The sequence below is a fragment of the Mobula hypostoma genome, chromosome 6 (genome assembly GCF_963921235.1).
Source record: "Mobula hypostoma chromosome 6, sMobHyp1.1, whole genome shotgun sequence".
In the NCBI taxonomy this organism is placed as follows: domain Eukaryota; kingdom Metazoa; phylum Chordata; class Chondrichthyes; order Myliobatiformes; family Myliobatidae; genus Mobula; species Mobula hypostoma.
In genome coordinates, this window is record NC_086102.1 from 182,666,492 (window position 1) to 182,690,586 (window position 24,095).

The 24,095-nt window shown below is 42.4% G+C and overlaps 1 protein-coding gene across 5 annotated transcripts; it reads right to left on the minus strand.

Annotated features, from left to right (window-relative positions):
- Positions 1–5,456: 5,456 nt before the first annotated feature.
- LOC134348656 (retinol dehydrogenase 7-like) lies at positions 5,457–22,555 on the minus strand. Of its 5 annotated transcripts, none has more exons than XM_063052405.1 (5): positions 22,516–22,555; positions 20,270–20,584; positions 10,859–11,117; positions 8,733–8,896; positions 5,457–5,958 (listed from the first exon to the last, which is right to left on the minus strand). In XM_063052405.1, the coding sequence occupies exons 1-5, from the start codon at positions 22,517–22,519 to the stop codon at positions 5,735–5,737; spliced, it is 966 nt and encodes a 321-aa protein (XP_062908475.1). In that variant the 5' UTR covers positions 22,520–22,555; the 3' UTR covers positions 5,457–5,734. The 5 variants fall into 5 exon arrangements, with proteins under 5 accessions (XP_062908475.1, XP_062908477.1, XP_062908476.1 ...); XM_063052407.1 differs by lacking the exon at positions 22,516–22,555 and adding an exon at positions 21,752–21,778; XM_063052406.1 differs by lacking the exon at positions 22,516–22,555 and adding an exon at positions 21,742–21,761.
- Between the last annotated feature and the right edge of the window lie 1,540 nt (positions 22,556–24,095).

Here is a 24,095-nt window from a genome sequence, read left to right on the forward strand (position 1 = left end):
AGATGAAGAAGGAAAACGCCGGAGAGAACCGGTCATAGGACTCGATGTGTTGGGGGATCGTGATTCGATGGAGCAAGGTTCTGCAGTCAGAGTTTAGGACTGAGATGTCCTGGTTGTTATGGGCGGATGTGGCCATCCTATACGACAAAGCCAACAGGGAGTAGGACCCCTGAGGGGATGGACTAAGCAGCGGGCTGCTAGTGAGTGGGGTCCTGCGAGAAGGGGAGCGACTGGTATAGTCTGTTATAACTCAGGTGAAGAGGAACACCTGAAGCGGGAGCGTGAAGGATGGGAAGACCCTCGAAGTGTGAGCCCCTGGGTACCTAAGCAAAGAGACCCAGTAGGGGAATGGCCTGGGGTCTCGGGGGAACAAGATCCCAGCAATATATCAAGGAACACACTAAAGCAAAAAACCCTCTTCCTGAACGCTTAGTGGGGCCAAGTTCCAGTACATCGCTATGGATTGAGGGCACTTATGCAGGAACCATACTTGACACTGGCCCTCAGGTTACTCTGCAGTACCATTCATGTTACAACCAGAATTTGACATATTTATCATTAACGCCACACAGTGCACAAGAGATCTGGGGTCTCAGTATAGATGACTAGCTGTACAAAGGTTACTTGTCAGTGAAGCTGGAGTTTTCAGAGGCAGAATTAGGAGTAGCTGAGATCCTTGATACATTAGTGTTGGTTTGTCTGGACCCAGTCGAGAACGATGAAGCTTCAATTCTTGTGGGGATGAATACTGGTATTGTGAGGAGGCTAGTGGGATCCTGCAAGGAGAAAGTTGGAGAGAACTTTGTGAAAACATTGTCCATTCACCCTGTGTTCCAGGCTGCATTTGAGGAAGTGCGTGACTGCAGTGGGCTGCATGATGAGCATAAACGAGGGACTGTGTGGTACACCCAGTCCAAGTCGGTCTTGTTACAGCCGGGGAAAGTAGCGAGAGTGATGGGTATCCCCAAATTTCCTGGAACGCCTGATGCTGAGGCCCTCTTGGTGGATGCCCCGGAAGACCACGAACAGGAGTCATGTGCACCTGCTGGGGTACTGGTGAGGCTCAAATTGCAGAAGTCCTTGTCTGGATGATGAGCATAAACGAGGGACTGTGTGGTTCACCCAGTCAAAATTGGCCATGTTACAGCCTAGGGAAGTCGCTAGTGTGAGGGAAAACCCCAAATTTCCTGCAATACCGGATGCCAAGGCCCCCTTGGTGGATGCTCTGGAAGACCATGAAGAGGAGTCATGCCTACCTGCTGGGGTATTGGTGAGCACCTGCAAAGCTGAAGGAAACTGGGATCATCACCGAGTCCAGAAGCCCTTATGCACCTCCAATAGTGGTGGCCAGGAAGAAGAATGGGAAGGTATGGATGTGTGTGGACTATCGGACTCTGAACGGGCATACAGTCCACAACCAGAATAATGTCCTAAGAATGGAGGAAGTGCTGGCCTGCCCGAGTGGTGCGAAGTGGTTCAGTGTGCTGAACTTGTGGAGTGGATATTGCCAGATTCCCATGAGTGAGGCATTCACACGTCCAATAGGATTCAGTTCCAGGGCAGATCAGGAGCCCCGGTGGCTTTCCAGCATGTCATGGAGAAAACAGTGGGGGATATGAACTTGCATGAGGTGTTGGTGTACCTGGATGATCTCATAATGTTTGGGTCCACTTTGGAGGAACACAAAGCGAGGCTACTGAAGGTGCTGGGCTGCCTAAAATCTGAAGTGTTAAAACTTTCCCTGGACAAATGCCAGTTCTGCAAAATGTCTGTTGGGCACATAGTCTCAGGAAATGGAGTAGCTACATCTGTCTAAGATAACCACATGGCTAAGGACCCTGACTATGAGCATCTTGTACTCATTACTTGGGTTCTGTGGGTACTATCGGAGGTTTGTGAAGGGCTACGTGAAAGTGAGTCATCCTTTAAATCAGCTTCTGTGCAGTTACCCTCCCTTGGGGAAGAAAGAGAGGAACAAAGGAGAGGATGGTAAAGATTACCTTAGCCCTTTGGAGCATTTTGGAGTGAGATGGGCTGCAAAATGTGAAGTTGCTGAAGGAGCTTCTGATGAAAACGGCTGTGCTGAATTTGCAGACCCATGGTTGCCGTATGTATTGCACACAGATGCCAGCAGAGAGGGCTTAGGCGGTGTTCTGAATCAGGATCGGGGACAGGATTGAGACCTGTCGCATTTGTCAGCCGGAGCCTGTCACCCTCTGAGAGAAACTATCCCATGCACAAATTGGAGTTCCTGGCATTGAAATGGGCTGTGGTGGATAAACTAAGTAGTGGACTCTGCTTGGTTGGACCAAGTCAGGTCATTTGTGATATTGACCCCGAGGAACTTAAAGCTTTTGACCTGTTCCACTTGCGCACCACCGATGTAGATCGGGTTGTGCGGTCCACTCATCCTTCTGAAGTCAACAACCAATTCCTTCGTCTTGCTGACGTTGAGGGATAGGTTATTGTCTTCGCTCCATGCCACCAGGTTCTTAATTTCCTCTCTGTACTCAAACTCATCATTACCCGAGATACGGCCTACAATTGTTACAAAACCAGCAATGAAGAATCCTTCTACATCTGAGTGCGACAGTATTCCTGAGTCTCCACCCAGGACTTGCATGGCTGACAGTCGTGAAACGAGAAGAAGCTACTGACATTATGAAGAAAACCCTGAACACCAGCAAGAGATGGAGGAACTTTATTACTGTCCTAAATGGCAGCAGCATTAGGTAGTAAAACTTTGCATCCAATCCACATCCTTTGCATTAATGACCGGTTGAAAGGCAGTTGTAACTTTGCTGTGAATGTCTAACTCTTGCTGTTTATGCCATAGAAGGTTTTACGAGGCAATACAGAGTGAAAACTACTTTTCTAGTTAAACCACATGCAAGGATGTTGTGGCATCTCTCAGTCTTCCAGCATTGCTTTACACTGCTCTCTCTCTCACACTTTACACTGCTCTCTCTCACACTTGCACTCCTCAGTCTCATTCTCTCCTGCTATAAGCTTCACAGACTCTTAATCAACACACACAAAATGGTTGAAGAACTCAGCTGGTCAGGCAGCATCTATGGAAATGAATAAACAGTTGACGTTTTGGGCTGGCACCCTTCTTCAGAACTGGAAAGGAAGAGGGAAGACGCTGGAATACAAAAGGCAGAGAGAGGGGACGGAGGATTGCTAGAAAATGATAGGTGAAGCTAGGTGGATGGAAAGGACTGGATATGAAGAAATCTAACAGGAGAGAAGAGATGACCATAGAAGGAAAGGAAGCAGGGGGGGACCGTGGGAAAATGATAGGCTGAAGTAGGGCGGGGGAGGGAAAATTTTTATTGCTGGATATTTTTTACAGTCTTTTTATCTTTCCCTCTCATTAAACCATTTCTCCCTCCTCTCCATATCCAGCTATTTGAGTGCTAATGTTATCACTATCCACTCTCCGCATTGCGTTCTATCTCCTTACAACTTTTACCAACGTGTTTCTCTCCACACTCAATCCCCGAATCCTTCAATATCTGTCAGATTTTTAAACATTTATTTTCACTTCAGCGTGGCACTTTGTTCTCTAAAAGATGAGGTGGATACTTTCTTTGAACTTTGGATTTGTTTCTGTTTTCACTGTGATTTTAAAGGCATCCGTCAGTCTTGCAAGACCATGGATCTGCGCCTGGAAAGTCTTCACTCTCCAGAGCACAGGCCTGGGCAAGGTTGAATGGAAGACCAGCAGTTGCCCATGCTGCAAGTCTCCCCTCTCCACGACACCAATGCTGTCCGAGGGAAGGGCATTAGGACCCATACAGCTTGGCACCAGTGTCGTCGCAGAGCAATGTGTGATTAAGTGCCTTGCTCAAGGACACAACACGTTCCCTCGGCTGGGGCTCGAACTCCTGACCTTCAGGTCACTAGTCCAATGCCTTAACTACTTGGCCACGTGCCCATCACCGTGATATTATGTACAGAATCCTACTGGTCTTGTACTTATTAACAGTGGCATTATAATGATTTACTGGAGATGAATTACAAGCCATCAGTGGATGGGGGATCAATGTGATCTCCAGTGACATTGTTCTGACCAAATATTTTAATTTTTAATGTTTAATTTTGCACATTATTTTGAACTTTGTAAGTGTTAAGATAATTGACTGTTCATTTCTTTTCCAAAGATACTGCCTGTCCTGCTGAGTTCCTGCAGCATTTCATGTGTACTACTCTGGATATCCATCATCTGCAGAAACAATCACTTATGTTTAAAAATTGAATGAGCTGGTTTTTTTTGGCCACAGATTTCAAACACTTTCCAGAGCCTACAAGCTTCCTTTCAGAGGGAACGGTCATCAGAGAATAATCACAAAGCATTATTATGGATTTGCTTCTGACTAGGTTTAACAATGAATTACAGATATATAAATAGTTATTTGTTCTGTCTTTTTTTCCACCAAACATTGTCTATACTTTGGGTTCCTGTCAGAAAATGAAAAGAATCTTCAAAGAGAAAGATTGTGTGGGCATAGGTATACCGTGAGCATACAGTAATCTGCAAAGGTCATAAACAGTGCCCACCAAAAGTATTCGCCCCCTCCCCCGCACCGGGAGTTTTCATCTTTTATTGTTTTACAACATTGAATCGGTGGGTTTAATTTGGCTTTTTTTTTGATATTCAGTGACTTGAAAATTTTATTGTATCCAACTCCTGACTTGTGCTTTTCAATAACCTTTTCACAGAGTTGTTTAGAGTGTTCTTTTGTCTTCATGGTGTAGTTTTTCCCCAGGATACTGACTCACCAATAGTTGACCCTTCCAGAGACCAGTGTATTTTCACAACAATCAATTGAAACACCTTGACTGCATACAGGCCTCCAAAAACAAATCTCCATTTAACCAGCTCTGTGACTTCCAAAACCAATTGACAGCACCAGTGATTACTTGGTGTCTCATGTTAAGGGGGAGGGGTGAATACTTACGCAATCAGTTATTTATGTTTTATATTTGTAATTAATTTAGATCACTTTGTAGAGATCTGTTTTCACTTTGCAATTAGCCTGCAGGCATTTCATCAGCAGTCGAGGTAACATTCTCAGTGCAGAGTTTTTGGTGTTTCTCTCTGGGACTGCTCACATTTAAGTAGGAGTCCATTGCTTGCCTCGGTCCTGATTGGCTACCCCTCCAGCTGAACTTGAATTACTGTCACCGTCCTGTAAACTTAACCAGTCTGGCCATTCTCCTCTGACCTAATCATTAGCAGGCATTACTGTAATCATTACTGTCTCTCACTGGATGTTTCTGGGAGCTCTCTTTACACAGTTCTCTGTAAACTCTAAAAAGACTTGAAAGGATTCATTCACTACCTTCCAAAAATTCAACTGGGTGGCTGAGGAACATTTCTTAACATTTGTAAAATATATATTTATACAATACAACAAACTACAAAATCAAGAAAGACACATAAATCAATTTGTGACCTTTTATTTTTGACCAGAATATTGAAACGTCAGCAGTGATAAATGCCTTTTAATTGATAACACCTCAAAATCCACACCTCAAATTTACTCCAAATTTTGATTCTATTCTCCAAAATCTTTGATAGTTTTGAAAGTTAAGATACTGACTGACACCAGAGAAAGGAATAACATTGCCTGTTTTCTATGATACAGAAAGAAAGGGATCACATCATATTTTACATTCGTGTCACTAGTACTATTTCCTCTTCATCATACTCAATCCCAAAACAATGCTAAAAGAGAGCTTTTGCTGGCTTGATTTTATCTCTACTGAGCAGAAAATCAGAGATAGCAGTTGGCATGTAGGAGAGAGGAATCCAAAAAATCTTTGCATCGATTCCAGCAGAGTACCGAGTACGAGGATGAAGAGAAGTCAGAGCATGATTCAGGCACCACACCACTTTCATCAAATCTGGGTTTAATTGCTTCTCCACTTTGGTTGTCAGTTTTGAAGAGACTGTAAAACAATATGAAAAGTACATTTAAAGAAAAATGTTTTTCAACTATGATATTGATAAGCTGCATATTTAACAGATGGCAGAGTATTAGAGATACATATTGTTTGCACAAAGGAAAGGTGAAGTGTTTTCAGATAGATTTTATTTTCCTAGGAGTCTGCTAATTTTTGTGATGAGTTGTTGACTTGTGCAGTAAAGGCTCACTCTCGGTGTTATGTTTTGTAACTCCAAACCAGGAAGATCTGGGAGTCCGAAACAAGACCACAAGACATAGGAGCAGAATGAGGCCGTCTGGCCCTCGAGTTTGCTCCGCCATTCAATCATGGTGGATCCTTTTTTCTCCTCCTCAACCCAGTTCCCAGCCTCCTTCTTACAACCTTTGATGCCATGTCCAATCAAGAACCTATCAATCTCTGTCTTAAATACACCCAGCAACCTGGCCTCCATAGCTGCAAGTGGTAACATGATTACAGTGAATGGCGGTGCTGGCTCGACGGGCTGAATGGCCTACTCCTGCACCTATTGTCTATTGTAACAAATTCACCACACTGGTGAAATGTGGTCTAACTCTGAGCTTACTTTTAGCGAGGCGCACGTGCATCATGTGGTAGTGTGATGACATTTGTAATTGCCATAGTTTTACATTTTTACAAAACTGTTTAATCAATCAATATATACACAAGATTACTCAAATATTGTTGAAATACACAACAACCTGTATGCTCTCACAAGAGGAAACAGGTGGAGTTCCTGCCTCTTCTCCAAGAAATGGTTCTTGCTACCTGAAATCAAACAGGAAGTCCCTGACAGACCTCAATTTTTATATCTCCAGCCTCTCACTCCAATAAAATCCCATTTTATTACTCCTCGTGTCTCTTGTAACCCAGGTGACTGAGGAAGAATTTAATGGATTCTTTTTCTTCAATTGATGCTGGGTATATCGGCTTCCTCTCCTTCTAGGAGACTGCATGCAGCTGCTGCTAGTGGGCTGGCGGTTTGAGGAACTGGGATGCAACCATGCAATCTAGAATGAATGGACCATCTGTACTCCTTCCTCACATTCACTTTGCATTATTACGACATATAGAATTACTGAAACTGTGTGTATTAACGCTCCAAATTGTGGTTCCATTCTCTGAAATCTTTGACAGTTTAAAATCAAGATTCCTGACTCACACCACCGAAAGGTGGCCTATTTTCTATGATACAGGAAAAAAGGAATTTTTAAATGAAATTTTACATCAGTGTCACTATAGACTATCTACTATTGTGTCAATAGTTTAAAGTCTACAGACACAGCAGTAAATAAGGTTGAAAGAGTACAGAGAAAATTTACAAGGATGTTGCCAGGTTTGGAAGACCTGAGTTATAAGAAAGTATTAAATGAGTTAGGACTTTATTCCTTGGAGCGTAAAAGATTGAGAGCAGATTTGGTATACAAAATTAGGAGGGGTATATGTCGGGTAAATGCAAGCAGGCTTTTTCCCACTGAGGTTGGGTGGGACTGCAACCAGAGGTCATGGGTTAAGAGTGAAAAGTGAAAAGTTTAGAGGGAACCTGAGGGTTGTAAAAGAGTGGAGCAAGCTGTCAGCCTCTCTCTCTCTCTCCCTCTCTCTTCTCTCTCCTCTCTCTCTCCCTCTCGCCCCTCTCTCTTCTTCCCCTCCCTCGATGGAGGGAGAGAGAAAACCTGCCTGAGGAACCGAAGTGCTGATTATGGACCGTAGGTTTTCATGGGACTCCAGATCCGGGTCTTTATGGGGGCTTTTGCTATTGCTTGTGTAACATTCAGTTATATTGGCTCGTGTATGTCTCGGGGAAATCCAGCCCAGCACCCGCCTCAACACTCCCCACAGGGTCGGTTGCCGCCCGAATCAATCACAAACATCAATCATCAGCCAGCACACCCAGTAAATTTTAACAAATACACTTTACAGATATTACTAATTCTATGACATTAATATACATTTGATACAGAGAGGAAAGTAATGAAAAAAAAGGCGCCAACATTTATCAAAGTCCAAGTTCTTTGCGCGCTACGTTGGAGCTCAATTGGACTTCAGACGACCACCCTAATTCCGTCGACTCACGGCTCGGGACCACCCTGAGTGATCGACGGGAGTCTCTCCACACGTCTGCGGTCTTCCTCGTCTCTCCTCTGACTCCCCGCCAAAACTCAGTCCACAGTCATATCATACAGCATGGTATCCGAAAACAAAACGATACATAACCACCCATTGGCTAATAGAACCCTGTTATCTCATTTTAAAGTAAAACAACTGTTAGTGCAAACTCTCTTCAGCGTTAAAGCACAACAAAGCCGCATTCCCCAGATTAACATAACAAAGTCGCCATTTTAAATGTAATAAAACAAAGACCCCGTACACTTGCATGATGGGAGGGTGGTGGGGTGGGGAGGGAGAGGAAATCAGTGCCTCAGCTGCTGCTTGTGCATGGAAGGTGTGAAGGAGAGGCTGGGCTTTACGTTTCTGATGTTTCTATCATTCATTCTTTGGGTTTTATTGTTTTGTGAATGTCTGTGAAGGTTAAGAATTTCAGGCTGTATACATTCTCTATATTAAATTGAACCAATTCATTTGAACAATTTATATATAAACATAAAAAACTCAAAAAATGGATTTTGCATTTTCTACACTATTCTGCTATCTCCAGGTGAAGCATAGCAGTGGATGAATAATATTTATTAAGAGAAGCTTCCTAATTGGATATCTTTAATTAAAAACATCTAAATATATGTAAGATAAAAACAACTAACCTTTATCTGTGAAATCATGCCCATATTCTTCTTGTACGTCTGGTGGTAACCTACTCCACAGCCTGTTCATTTGCTGCACTATGTAGTCCATATTAGTCAAGGATGTTTTGAAAAAACCTGGCTCAATACAAGCTACTTTCACTCCAAAACACTTCACATCTCTCCTGCAAAATTACAAATTAAAACCATCATGTTGTTATGAACTTTTATCTACCGGCTTTTGTTTACTTTGTCCTTTTTTATTTTATGTATTATAATGTTCAAGCTGCTTTAAATGATAGACTATGAGGGGACCCAGTCAATCTTTTATGAAGTAATAATAATAATAATAATAATAATAATAATAACAAAGTTATAGAGCATCTTTCCTACAGAAGATGTAATTCCAGGTGATTTACAAAGAGTAAAGATTAAAAATGAAAATAAAATACAAAATGATGTTCATTAAAAAGAAGGTTGAATAAGTAGGTAACACACACAAAATTCCTGAGGAACACAGCAGGCCAGCCAGCATCTATGGAAAGGTGTACAGTCGCTATTTCTGTTGAGATTTCTGTCTTAAGTGTTCCCAGCGATCTGGCCTCCACAGCCATATGAGGCAATGAATTTCACAGATTAACCACTCTCTGGCTAATGAAATTCCTCCTCATCTCTGTTGTAAATGGACGTTCCTCTATTCTGAGGCTGTGTCCTCTAGTCTTAGACTCCTCCACCACAGGAAACGCCTCCGCATACTTCCTGTCCAGGCCCTTCAACAATCAATGTTTCAATGAGATCACCCCTTAATCTTCTGAATTTCAGTGAATAGACATCTGAAGCCAGCAAACACTCCTCATATGACAAACCTTTCAATCCCAGAATCATTTTTGTCATCCTTCTTTGAACCCTCTCCAATATCAGCAAATTTTATCTTAGATAAGGGGCTTAAAACTGCTCACAGTACACCAAGTGAGGCCTCACCAATGTTTTATAAAACCTCAGTTACATCCTTGCTTTATATTCTAGTCCTCTCAAAATATATGTGAACATTACATTTTCCATCCTTACCACAAACTCAAATAAAAAATTAACCTTTATGGAATCTTGCATGAGGACTCCCAAGGCCCTTTGCACCTCAAATTTTCTCTCCTTTTACATTATTCCCACTATTTCCCTCTTGCCAATCAACCACTGCTTTATCCACACGAGTATCTTTCCTGTAATACCATGGGCTCTTAGCTTCTGAAGCAGCCACATGTGCGGCAACTTGTTAAAGGCTTTCAGAAAATCCAAGTATTCAACATCCACCAATTCTCCTTTATCTATCCTGCTTGTTATTTCTTCAAAGAATTCCAACAGATTTGTCAGGGCAGTTTTTCACCTAAGGACACCATGCTGACTTCAGCCTATTTTATCATGTGTTTCCAACTACACTGAAACTACATCCTTAAGAATCAACTCCAACATCTTCCCAACCACTGATGTCAGACTAACTGGCCTACAGTTTCCATTGTTCTCCCTCCTCCCTTCTGGAAGAGTGGAGTGACATTTGCAATTTTCCATTCCTCCAAAACCATGCCAGAATCAATTGGTTCCTGAAAGATCATTAGCAATGCCTCCAGAATCTCTTCAGCTACCTCTTTCAGAATGCTGGGGTATATACCATCTGGTCCAGGTAACTTAGCTACCTTCAGACCTTTCAGATTCCCAAGAACTTTCTCCTTAGTAATGACAACTTCACTCACTTCTATCCCCTGCCATTCTCAAATCTCTGACATACTGCTAGTGTCTTCTACAGTGAAGACTGATGCAAAATACCCATTCAGTTCATCAGCCATTTCCTTCTTCCCCCATCACTACCATAGAGTCTAAAGGGAAGAGGAAATATACAAGCACTCTGGTCCCTGACTCCAGCCGCAAAGATGACAAATTTCCTGGCCCCTGGTGCTCTGGTCCCCAAGCCCTGGTACCAGGTCTTGGCTCAGGGCTCACTCTCAGTTCCTGGCTAATATTCAGAAGCAGGAGCAAGTCGGATAGTGAACCACCAGGATTCCCAAAAAACAAAATGCCAGATTAAAAGAACTCTACTCTATTATGTTAATACATAAACAGAAGTATCAAGGAGAGCATCTTCATTTCAAACTCACCTGAGACTGTCATTGAAGGCTTCTACACCAAATTTAGAGATGCAATATGGTCCACTTACAGGGCTGATCCTTCCAAATACACTTGCAATATTCACTATTCTGCCTTGTGCCCGCTTTATCAGTGGAAGTACACTTAGTGTGACCTCAATAAGTCCAACCAGGTTGACATTCAACACAGCTCTGAAATCATCTATCATAAGCCAGTCAATAGGTGCACTGGTGTTCGTGATGCCAGCATTGTTAACCAGCCCCCAGAGTCCTATAATTGTTGAAATGAACAAAAAAAAGATTTAATGTCAGATTACCCTTTATTATAATTGATTGGCCCCTAATAGTGTCTTGTGATTTCACACATAAAACCCACATTGAAGCCAAAAAAAATTATATTTTTATATATACACACACACACAGACACACACACACACTTATATGCAGTCCACATACAAAACGTTAATGCTGTTGCCCTGGTGTTACAGGTTCATCATGCTCCTTGTCTTATATTTAAATTCTTGGTGGAGTAATGGATGAATAGTAACTATTAAAGTGTTTAATTAATTTAGAAGTGTTGGTGCGTGGCCAAGAGGTTAAGGCGTCAGTCTAGTGATCTGAAGGTCGCTAGTTTGAGCCTAAGCTGAGGCAGCGTGTTGTGTCCTTGAGCAAGACACTTAACCACACATTGCTCTGCGATGACACCGGTGCCAAGCTGTACCGACCCTAGTGCCCTTCCCTTGGACAACATCTGTGGCGTGGAGTGGGGAGACTAGCAGCATGGGCAACTGCCGGTCTTCCATACAACCTTGCCCAGGCCTGCGCCCCGGAAACCTTCCAAGGCGCAAATCCATGGTCTCACGAGACTAACGGATGCCTATTATAATTGATTTAGAAGGATAAGCTGAACACTGTGTTAATGAACACATATTGTTTGAATAAAACACAGGCATGAGAACAAAAGATCAAAGAGTTTGACTGTTTCTGGGTCTCTCTATGCTTATCACACTTGTATTTACTGGGGTGCCTTTCACTGATTTTTTGTACTTTGCACTGACTGGAAGTCACGATCAGAGCTTGGACCCAGGGGTGGTTTCATGAGTGAGTCGAAATTCCGAGCTCCCCGTGACACAGCAACAAGTAGTATCTAAGAATCGTGAGCTCTGAACTCTTTGTATTTTGTGTGCTTTATTTGTGCTTTCTATTTTATGAAAATAAATAGGCTTAAATTACTTTATTGTTCTTGTATGCTTGTTAGCACATCTCCTGGAAACACAGATTGTTTGGGTCTAATCAACCAAACCCACTACACTCGCTCAAAAGACTGCAAGTGCCACAGATCAAAAGGATGCCAGGAATTTAATGGAACTGACTCGCACTAGATGCAGGGACACCTTTTCTGCCTTCACTCAAGAGCTTTCCCCGTTTCCTTAAGCTAGGCAGATAGGTAGACTCCATTCCCAGTGTAGTTATAGTTTGAAGACTGTTTTAATGATCACCAATATATCACAGTATGCAAGCAGCTGAGTGAAAAGACAGTATTTTAGGCATTCTCACAAAAGACGGATTCAAATATTGATCAAAACTCCCTTGACTCCAAACAAAGTGCTTCCTGCTTCAGAATGGTCAATCTGATGATGACGGTTAGTTGCCAACAACACAAATAAAAGTAATCAACAACAGCTGCAAACTTACAATTAGGCATTGAGAGCTCGTAGCTAGAAATAAAACAGCAAACTAAATGGGTGGGGTGGGAGGGGGTGGACATAACAGTACCTCCACCCTCCAGAATCAGAAAGACAGGTGTGTTAAGAGGGCCTGAAGGATCACTGGGGACCTGAGTCACCCCAACTCACAAACGGTTCCAGCTGCTACCATCCGGGAAACGGTACCGTAGCATAAAAGCCAGGACCAACAGGCTCCGGGACAGCTCCTTCCACCAGGCAATCAGATGAATTAATTGATGCTGATACAATCGTACTTCTATGTTACACTGATTGTCCTGTTGGATATACTATTTGTTATAAATTACTATAAATTGCACATTTAGACAGAGACGTAACAACGATCTTTACTCATGTATATGAAAGATGTAAGAAATAAAGTCAATTCAATTCAAAAGTCTAAGAAATAAATTTAATCACGGCAGTGGATTCCAATTAATTGAGCCATCGGTTAATCAGTCTCCTATTTGACACAAAGAATAAAAACAGAAAATCGAGAAAACAGCCAGGATGCCCTTTCTTTATTTGGAACATCATGGTGTTTAATTGGGACAGGAGACTGTTGCTGAGCTGTTCCTAATTAGAGTCAGTTAACTGATGGTTTGTCTCTTTCTTTGTATACCTTTTAAACTATTTCCATGAAACTTTGACTTAATTGTGGTACTCACTTACCTGAGCCAAAATGTACTGTTCCTGCTGTGTCCTAACCAACCAGAAATCAAATCAGAACAGTCACTCCAAAGACAACACGGAATTCAATCAACCTACAGAAAATGTCAGCAATACTCTTAAGAGCATGGAAACCATATCTAACAAAGGATTCATTTATTGAGATAGAGTGTGAACAGTCCCTTGCGCCCCTTAAACCCACGCCACTCAGAACTCCCCCGATTTAACCCGAGCCTAATCACAGGACAATTTACAATGACCAATTAACCTACCAACCAGTACTTCCTTGGATCGTGAGAGGAAATGGAGTCACCCAAGAAACCCACATGTACACGGCGAGTACGTAGAAACTCTTACAAGCAGAGGCGGGAACTGAACCAGGGTCAACCGTATTGTAAAGTGCTGTGCTAAACACTACACCACCGTGGATCTCCTGCCTTTGGAGGCAGAGCACAGGAGGATAACATGACATCCCCTTAGACTCAATAGGATGAATGGCCTAATTCTGCTCCTATTCTTTATGGTCTTATGAAAACATCCGTGCAAACTGTAACAGAGTTAATGCTTCAGATCAAAGACCCTTCATCAGACGTAGGTCAATGAGAAAATAAATTGGTTTTCAGTTGCAGAGAGGATTGGAAAGGCATGGAATTGGCAGTAGTAATATCTGTATATTTGCATGCTCCTGAATCATTGATTGTGTGCCTTCAGGCTTCTGTACGTCCTCCCTTATGGTAGGAATGAGAATGAAGCATAACTTGGGTGGTGGGAGTCCTTAATGATGGATGCCGTCTTTTTGAGGCATTGCTCTCTGAAGGTGTCCTGGGTACTACGGAGTCTAGTGCCATGATGGAGTTGACTAAGTTCACAACTCTTTGCAGCTTGTTTCAATCCTGTGCAGTAGACCCCCCACCCCCACCCCAATACCAGACAGTGATGGAACCAGTTAGAATGCTTTCCATGGTACATTTGTAGACATTTGCGAGTGTTCTGGGTGACAAACAATTCTCCTCGACCTTCTAATGAAATATAGTTGCTGCACTTAATACTCCAAATGTGACCCAACTACTGTTTTACATGCTTCAACATGAACTCCCAATTTGTACACTCAATGCCCTTCTGCTATCTTTACCATCTCATCCACCCATGTTGCCACTTTTAGGGAGTTATGCAGCTGCACCCCAAAATCCAACTGAAAGCCTGTGTCCTTAATAGAAACATAGAAACATAGAAAATAGGTGCAGGAGTAGGCCATTCGGCCCTTCGAGCCTGCACCGCCATTTATTATGATCATGGCTGATCATCCAACTCAGAACCCAGCCTTCCCTCCATACCCCCTGACCCCTGTAGCCACAAGGGCCATATCTAACTTCCTTTTAAACATAGCTAATGAACTGGCCTCAACAGTTTGCTGTGGCAGAGAATTCCACAGATTCACCACTCTCTGTGTGAAGAAGTTTTTCCTAACCTCGGTCCTAAAAGGCTTCCCCTCTATCCTCAAACTGTGACCCCTCGTTCTTGACCTCCCCAACATCGGGAACAATCTTCCCGCATCTAGCCTGTCCAATCCCTTTAGGATCTTATACGTTTCAATCAGATCCCCCCTCAATCTTCTAAATTCCAACGAGTACAAGCCCAGTTCATCCAGTCTTTCTTCATATGAATGACCTGCCATCCCAGGAATCAATCTGGTGAACCTTCTTTGTACTCCCTCTATGGCAAAGATGTCTTTCCTCAGATTAGGGGACCAAAACTGCACACAATACTCCAGGTGTGGTCTCACCAAGGCCTTGTACAACTGCAGTAGTACCTCCCTGCTCCTGTACTCGAATCCTCTCGCTATAAATGCCAGCATACCGTTCGCCTTTTTCACCGCCTGCTGTACCTGCATGCCCACTTTCAATGACTGGTGTATAATGACACCCAGGTCTCGTTGCACCTCCCCTTTTCCTAATCGGCCACCATTCAGATAATAATCTGTTTTCCTATTTTTGCCACCAAAGTGGATAACTTCACATTTATCCACATTAAATTGCATCTGCCATGAGTTTGCCCACTCACCCAACCTATCCAAGTCACCCTGCATCCTCTTAGCATCCTCCTCACTGCTAACACTGCCACCCAGCTTCGTGTCATCCGCAAACTTGGAGATGCTGCATTTAATTCCCTCATCCAAGTCATTAATATATATTGTAAACAACTGGGGTCCCAGCACTGAGCCTTGCGGTACCCCACTAGTCACCGCAATGCTCCTACCATTTACTTTCCTCTTGCGTTTGACCTTCTAAAATGCAACACCTTCACTTCGTCCAATGGTGGGGGAGCCTAGGGCCAGAAGGCACAGCCTCAGAATAGAGCGCTATACATTTAGGATGAAGGTGGGGAGGAATTTCTTTAACCAGAGGGTGGTGAATCCGTGGAATTTATTGTCATGGGCGGCTGTGAAGGCCAAGTGGTTGGATATATTTAAGGCAAAGGTTGGTGCATTCTTGATTAGTCAGGGCATGAAAGGTTATGGGGAGAAGGCAGGAGGTTGGGGCTGAGAGGGAAATGGATCAGCATTGATGAAATAACAGAGCAGACCCAGTGGGCTACATGGCCAAATTCTGCTCCTATGTCCTATGGAATTCATATTGAATTTTACACACAGGATTAATTCCATGAACATGCCTGTCCCAAGCCTTTTAAGCTGCCTTTTCATTTTTTGTTGCTATTATGATACATGGGTTTCACTTGAAAGGCTAGCATTTGCCTTCCAAATTGATATCCCCTTCATAAAGATATGGAGAACCATCTGCTTGAACTGTTGTATATCGGTTGAAGATATGTATGTTGGTTGCAAGTTGCAGGGTTTAGATTCAATGATGTGGAAGTGGCAACATATTTCCAAGGCAGAATGTGTGTGATTTCGAGTCAATGGTGTTCCTATAAGCATGCTGGCTGTGTTTGGGAGGTACTAATGGACAAGCGTAGATGAGCACCAAAAAGACAGTCTGTAATGATCAATAAGCAAACTGTTTAGAATCTCAAATGACCTTGTCTCATGTCTCAGGGTGGAGTGTGTCTGCACCCAGACCACCTCTACCCCGGCATAATTTCTCTGTTGCCTGACCCACTCCCCTCCCTCGGCGCCCCACTGTCGCCATTCCTATTTGCTCTTGCCAGATTTACATACTTGCTCCCTGCTCCATGTTGAGAAATACAGTACTGTGCAAAAGTCTTATACACCCTGGCTCTATGTGTATGTGTATTTTATATTTATATATAAAAGCCCCTTCAAATAGAGAATTTACAAATATGGAATATTACTGTATGCCTTTTCAGTTCTGAAGCAAATGTGATGGCTACCCTTTATCTCTTTTACCAATCAACTTCCCACTCCCTCCCACTCTCCCAGTTTCAATTATCATCGGCCACCTTGCACATCTTCCTTCCTTCTATCTTCTTACTCTGAATTCTCCCCTTCCTTTCCAGTCCTGAAGAAGGGTCTAGGGGCAAAACGCCAACTGTTTATTCATTTCCATAGATGCTGCTTGGTCTGCTGAGTTCCTCCAGCATTTTGTTTTGTAGAACACCTTAACACTTTTTTATCTTCTCTATTTGGTATTGCACTGTACTACTGCCAGAAAATTGACAAATTTATCAACAAAAGCCAGTGATATTAAAACTGATTTGATTACTGAAGATTTTCAAAACACATTTACTGCTTTACATTTTTAAACATATGGTGATATCACCTGTCATGTGTAAGAACATGATTGGACAGAGTTATGAGCATGCGTAGAAATGAGAGAATGATCTTGAAACTGTATGTTAAAGACGTACTTGCTGTTGTAAATAAAAGTTCTAGCTTTAATTCTTCCAGAATATGGTTTGTTCTTAGTAACCCACGATACGTGTAAAGAACACAACATGGTGTCAGAAGTCGGTCTGGAAGAATAATTCGTTTCGCTAACACGGCAGAAGTGAAGATAATCGAACAAAAAGAGCACAAACTTTTTCGTTGTTTGCTAACAGCTTTAAAAATGGAAGTTCTGTAATCCCCATCAACGCTTCAGCTGACTGGAAACGTAGCTGAAAATTGGAAAAGATTTAAACAGCATTTTGAAATTTATTTATCGGTGATCGGAGCATAAAATAAAACAGAAAAAATGAAAGCAGCGATCCTACTCCACGTAATAGGGGATGAGAAAATGTAGATAATTTGAATCTAAAAGTGTTAATCAACAAATTTGAAGCATTTTGTATACCGAAGTGTGATGTGACGTATGACTGCTACAATTTTTTCTAATGTCGGCAGAGACCTGGTCAAACGATTGATCAATTTGTTAGGGAGTTGAGAAACCACAGTAAAAGATGCAAGTTTGCAGAGTTTACAGAGTCTCTCATTAAAGACAGAACTGTTTGCAGCATTCTGGATAATGGTCTGAGAGAAAGACTATTAGAACTAGATTTGAATTTGGAAAAAGCTGTGGCACTCTGCAAAGCTCCTGAGTCGGTGACGTCACAGGCTAACGAACTTTTTATTGAGAATTGCAACCTTCATGTTGTTCACAAACATATTAGAAAAAATAATAAAACGGCAACGAAACCGACAGAGAACAAGATGTCATCTGAAAGGAAAAAACTTTGTGATCACTGTGGGCGGGAGCACTGACCTAAAAAGTGTCCAGCCTATTGGAAAATGTGCAACAACTGTGGTAAGAGTAATCATTTTTAATGCTGTTGCAGAAGTAAAACGGAAATAAAGCACGTAAATGCTGTGCTTGAAAATGTATGTGAGTAGTTTTATATAGATGTGCTTTGTGAAAACAAACAAGTAAGAATGAGTGGACTTTGCCATTGCAAGTGAACCGAAATATTATTCTGTTTAAATTAGATACTGGAGTACAAGTAAATGTTCTTGCAGAATCTGAGTTTAATGCATTAAAGCCAAGACCAAAGTTACATCAGACAAATATAAAAGTGACTGGGTATTCAGGTGCAGACATTCCAGTTAAAGGAACATGTGCGGAAAAAGTATCACACAAAAATATTGAGCACATACTTTCATTTGTGGTAGTGCCAAAAAATGTACAGTCAATATTGGGTTTATCTGCCTGAATTTGGTAAAAAGAGTCTTAGGCCTGGACAGTGATACAGAGTCAGAATACAATGGACAGAGGCTAAACTTGCCGGTACAGTACAATACGGATCTGAAGCCAAAGAGTGACAAGAATCAGGATCCAATTGAAGAAGTGAAAGCACAAGTGAAGGAATTGAGAAGTTTTATTGAAATGATGAAGTCTCAGCATAAAAAAGAAATTACACAGTTAATGGATGAATTGCAATTTCTTCTCAAAGACTTTAAGAAACAGCCAACTTCAGAGTTTTACTTAACTGTTGCAGACCGGACGAAACAAGGAAATAACAACGAAACACAAGAACTGTGTTAACCACTTAGAAGGTCTACTTATGTTCTTAAACCCCCAGAGAGACTGTTCGAGAAATGTTAAATGATGCTTCTGTTTGTTTAATGTTGCTAATTGTTTTTCTTTTTAAGGAAAGGAAGATGTGGTGACATCACGTGCAAGAACGTGATTGGAAAGAGTTATGAGCATGCGCGGAAATGAGAGAATGATCTAGAAACTGTATGTTAAAGATGTACTTGCTGTTTGCTGTTGTAAATAAACGTTCTAGTTTTAATTCTTCCAGAATATGGTTTGTTCTTAGTAACCCACGACAGAACAGATTAGACCCTCTTTATTTGAGAAACAGGGACAGTTCACATTAAGCAATATGATCTAAGACAGGGGTTGGCAACCTACGGCCCGCGGGCCAGATCTGGCCCACAAAGGTATTTTGACTGGCCCGCAAGTAAATATTGAGATACTATGCTTATCTGGCCAGCGAGCAGTGTTTCCTTATTCTGAGTGTTTCACACAACCAACTGATGGACATGCATGGCGTCCTGTTACACTGGACCCAGGTTCCGTTTGGTTCCAAACCAAACACTGGTATATACGAATATCGGGAAGGCAGACTACCTTATTAATATGTATTAGATACTCTCCGTGCATGCACAGGTTTTCAGATGGGATCATTCAAATTTGTAAACAGAAACAACGTCACTGTGTTTTAACAAGAAATCCACGCTAAATATCCAGATATTTACATGTGCTACGATACTTGTTGAATAACTCGCGTTTCGAAATACAATCAAAAAAATTCCAACGGCAATGAATGCAAAACGCAGGAAGGTAGACGCTGAGTGCTGTAAAAGCAGTGAAAATGGAGGAGCTACCCGTGCCAGCTACAAAGTCTCAAAACGTATTGCAGAAAAGATGAAGCCTTTTACAAATGGAGAGTTTGTCAAAGAGTGCTTACTGGCAGTGGTGGCTATTGTTTGTCCTGAAAATAAATCTTTATTTGCAGCTATCATCCTGTCAGCAAGAACGATCACCCGGCGAGTTGAAGAAATGTCAGCAGATGTGAAAAGTTGTTTAAGGGATGCCTGCAACGAATTGCATTTTTTTTTCAATTGCGCTTGATGAGAGGACAGACTTGAGAGACACTGCTCAACTTGCGGTGTTTGTGCGAGGACTGACCTCAACTTTTCAAATTTTTGAGGGGTTTATTCAATTAATTCCTATGAAGGCTACGGTTACTGGAGCAGACATTTTTGAAGCTTTGCTGAAAATGATGTCAAAAATGAAACTTAATGTGTCGAAGCTAATTGGCATCACAACTGATGGGGCACCAGCAATGGTGGGACAAAAAAACTAAACTGAGTTCTGTGATTACTAATTAGCAACCTTGGTTAAGCACAAATGGTTTTCCAGCATGTGTTATTCACTAATTTGAGGCAAAACATAACTAGATGTATTTAAATGGATAATTCCAAAATTTCAAAATTTTTAATGGCATTTATCTGGCCAACTGTCCGCTCATTAATACGTGATCCAGCCCACAGAGGCAAAAAGGTTGGCGACCCCGATCTAAGAATTGACAATTTCTATATGGCAAAGCTGAAGGTTTAAATTTAAATTACCTTTTCCCTTTACCTCTGATTTTACAAATTCTGCCGCCTTCTCAATGCTCTCAGACTTGGTAACATCAAGTTGAATTGTTTTGAGTCTCGATGATGTCCTGCTCTTCAGTTCTTCAGCACCCTTCTCAGTAAAACAGGCAGCCAGAACGTGGAATCCCTGCTGGTCCAGACGCTGGGCCAGAAGATTTCCAAAGCCAGAGTCACAGCCTGTGATGTACACGTGCTTCTCAAATATATTTGTTATCTGTTTCCTGTCTCTGTACCGCCAGTACAGGAAGCAAAGCACCAGCGACAGAATCAGATAGCCAAGCATTTCTGAAACTCGAGAAAAACATGCAGCATTTCAGAAACTATTTCAATTGTGTGAAGTCATTGAAAAATAATTCTGAGGTTCAACAAGTGCACTGGGGAACACAAGAGTCCAGAAAATTTGATGTAGTTTATTGGTAAGATTAGATCCTACTGTAAGGGAAATATAGATATGGTGATGAATTCTCAAACTAAGAAGTGACTTGCCTGATCGGGAGTCTTTCGTGAATGAAGCACAAGTGTCTGACGATGGAAACAATATTGTGAAATGTGATGTTTCATCGTCTTTAGCACACTGTTAAGCTACAAAAGCTTAACTGGCTTTTCCCTTTAGTCATAGAAAAGTACAGGTAAGAAAGCGGCCCTTCGATCCGTCCAGTCCATGCCGAAACCATTTAAACTGCCTACCCCCATTGACCTGAACCCAGACCATAGCCCGCCATACCCCCACCATCATAAACACTGAAATCCAGCTCGCACGCACCAGTTGTGCTGGCAGCTTGTTCCACACTCTCACAACCCTCTCAACAAAGAAGTTTCCCCTCATGTTCCCCTTAAACCTTTCATCTTTCAACCTTAACCCGTGACCTCTGATTGTAGTCCCACCCAACCTCAATGGAAAAAGCCAGCTTGCGTTTACCCTATCGCTACCCCTCATAATTTTATGTACCTCTATCAAATCTCCCCTCTACCTTGTACATTACAAGGAATAAATTCCTAACCTACTTAATCTTTCCTTATCACTCATTTCTTATAAACCCAGGCACGTAGAACTTAACGCTGATAACTTCAACATGACGTTTTTGAAAAGTCAAATAAGGGTTTGACATGTACAATAAGTGGTCAGGCACTAGACAGGGTTGATGAACAGAAAAACCTCGACCCAGGTTGGGCACGTTTTATCGATGCATAGGAGGCTGTGAGGTGACCTAATTGAAATATACAGGATTATGTGTGCGATACAGAGAGGAGCTCAGAATTGCATATGGTGACGATATGTACTTTGATAATAAATTTACCCAAACTTGTTGCAGATGTGGTCATCACGAATCGCAATGGTCTCATCAGCTCCCACATCAGCCGCTACAACACACCGCCTGATCCTGTATCCTTACTTCATTTCATTAGTTGCAATTTCATTAGAATCCCGGTACCAAACGTACCTGATCTTACCTGTCCCACAGACTCACACAATGGCTACTGCAAAGGCGACTCCGGAATCTCCGGAGATAAACGATCAGAGCCCCCACCCTATCTCTGTCCCCTCCCACAATGGGAGTTCCGCTTAAACTTCACTTTTTATTGGCCCATGTGAAACTCGAAGCAAAAGGTTCTCGCAGGGAATCTCCTCGCAGCCCGTTTCCGCTCTCGACAGAAACGCTAAAGCAAAATTAACTATTCATAATAAAATATTCACAAGAATAAAGCGTTCCACATCTTTTCATTCTTTACGTTCATGGTTAATGATTTCCATACTGGTCTAGCGCTGTTGTCAGTCACATGGCGCTCTCCTGTTTTATATTAAATACTACAGGAATTGAGTTTCCTCACCACTCCCTCCCCGTTCGGCACTTCCCTCTGCACCAGGAGAAGAACCCTACACCTTGGGCTCGCACAGATTTCATCATCGCTACTCCAAAGTGAAAAGTACTCGCAACTCGCCCCCGTTTTCGCTCAAGCTACTCCAAAGTGAAAATCTCAGACTTCCAAACGAAGAATGTGCGAACTGAAATCCGTGTCCGCTTTCGCATTGCCATCCCTGGTACTGAGGTCCACAGGTTATCACCAAGTCAGATACACTGGACTCCTAAGCAGACATTCTCCTCCAAATTCCGTCATGTGAAGAGCTTCTCCGGGTGGATAAAGGAAAAGATTCAAAATGTGCTCGAGGCCTCCTGGAAGCAATGTGCTGTTAAATCCCGGTCAATGTCACTCACCCATGCTACGCAGGCAATCCTAAATACAACCTAAATTCTGAAGTTCTATGACTCTATCACAGCACCCGAGCAGTGTACAGAGTTGCTGACTGCCTTGTCACAGGGCTGCAAATCTTGTAATCTTTTTCATGAGTTGTTTTACTATAACACTTAAAGATCAATGTTTGAAGTAAATATTACTATCAAAATACACGTATGTTACGACATGCAACCCTGAGATTCATTTTCCGGCGGGCATACTCAGCAAATATACAGAACAGTAACTAGAACAGGATCAATGAAAGATCAACTGCAGTGCAGAAGACAACAAACTCTGCAAGTGCAAATGTAAATAAATAGGCAATAAATATTGAGAACATGTGAGGAAGAGTCTTTAAAAGTAAGTCCATAGATTAGAAACATAGAAAATCTACAGCACAATACAGGCCCTTCAGCCCACAAAGCTGTGCCGAACATGTCCTTACCTTAGAAATTACCTCGGGTTACCTATAGCCCTCTATTTTTCTGAGCTCCATGTACCTGTCCAGGAGTGTCTTAAAAGACCCTATCATATCCACCTCCATCACCTTTGCCGGCAACCCATTCCACGCACTCTGCACCCTCTGTGTAAAAAATTTACCCCTGACATCTCCTCTGTACCTGCTTCCAAGCACCTCAAAACTGCTTCAGCCCTGGGAAAAAGCCTCTGACTATCCGCATAATCAATACCTCTCATCATCTTATACACCTCTATCAAGTCACCTCTCATCCTCCGTTGCACCAATGAAAAAGGGCCGAGTTCACTCAACTGATTCTCATACGGCATGCTCCCCAATCCAGGCAACATCCTTGTAAATCTCCTCTGCACCCTTTCTATCTGCAGTTTGTACATTCCCCTCACTGTGACGGCATGAGTTTCATCCGGGTGTTCCTGTTTCCTCCCACAGTGCAAAGATGTATTGGTTGGTAGGTTAATTAGTCATTGTAAATTGTTCCGTGATTGGGCTCGGATTGAATCGGCGGTTGCTGGGCAGTGCGGCTCAAAGTGTCATGGTCCGGTCCATGAACTCCGCATTCCGGTTCACGGTCTGGTCCTTTGATCCGTTTCCCATTGTTCTGTTGGGTGTTCTATTTAAGGCACATGATTCTTGTTTGGGCAGACACATAACTACCTCCAGAGACTAGGGCTTGGCTGCTGGATTGTTCCTGTATAAACCCCCTGTCTAAATCCCTTTTCTGCCCCTTCCTCCTGACTATCGACCTGTGGCTCTGACATCAATTGCTATGAAGTGCTTTGAGCGATTGGTTATGGCACACATCAACTACAGCCTACTGGTCAACCTCAATGCTTTGCAATTCGCCTACTGGAGCAACAGGTCAACGGCAGATGCCATCTCTCTGCCCCTACATTCCTCCTTCGAACAGCTGGAGAATAAAGATGCATATGTAAGGTTCCTTTTCATTGACTACAGCTCTGCCTTTAATACCATCATTTCAAATGAACTGATTCCTAAGCTCCAGAACCTGGGCCTTAGCACTCAGATCTGCAGCTGGATATTCAACTTCCTCACAGACAGGACCCAGGCTGTAAAAATAGGGGA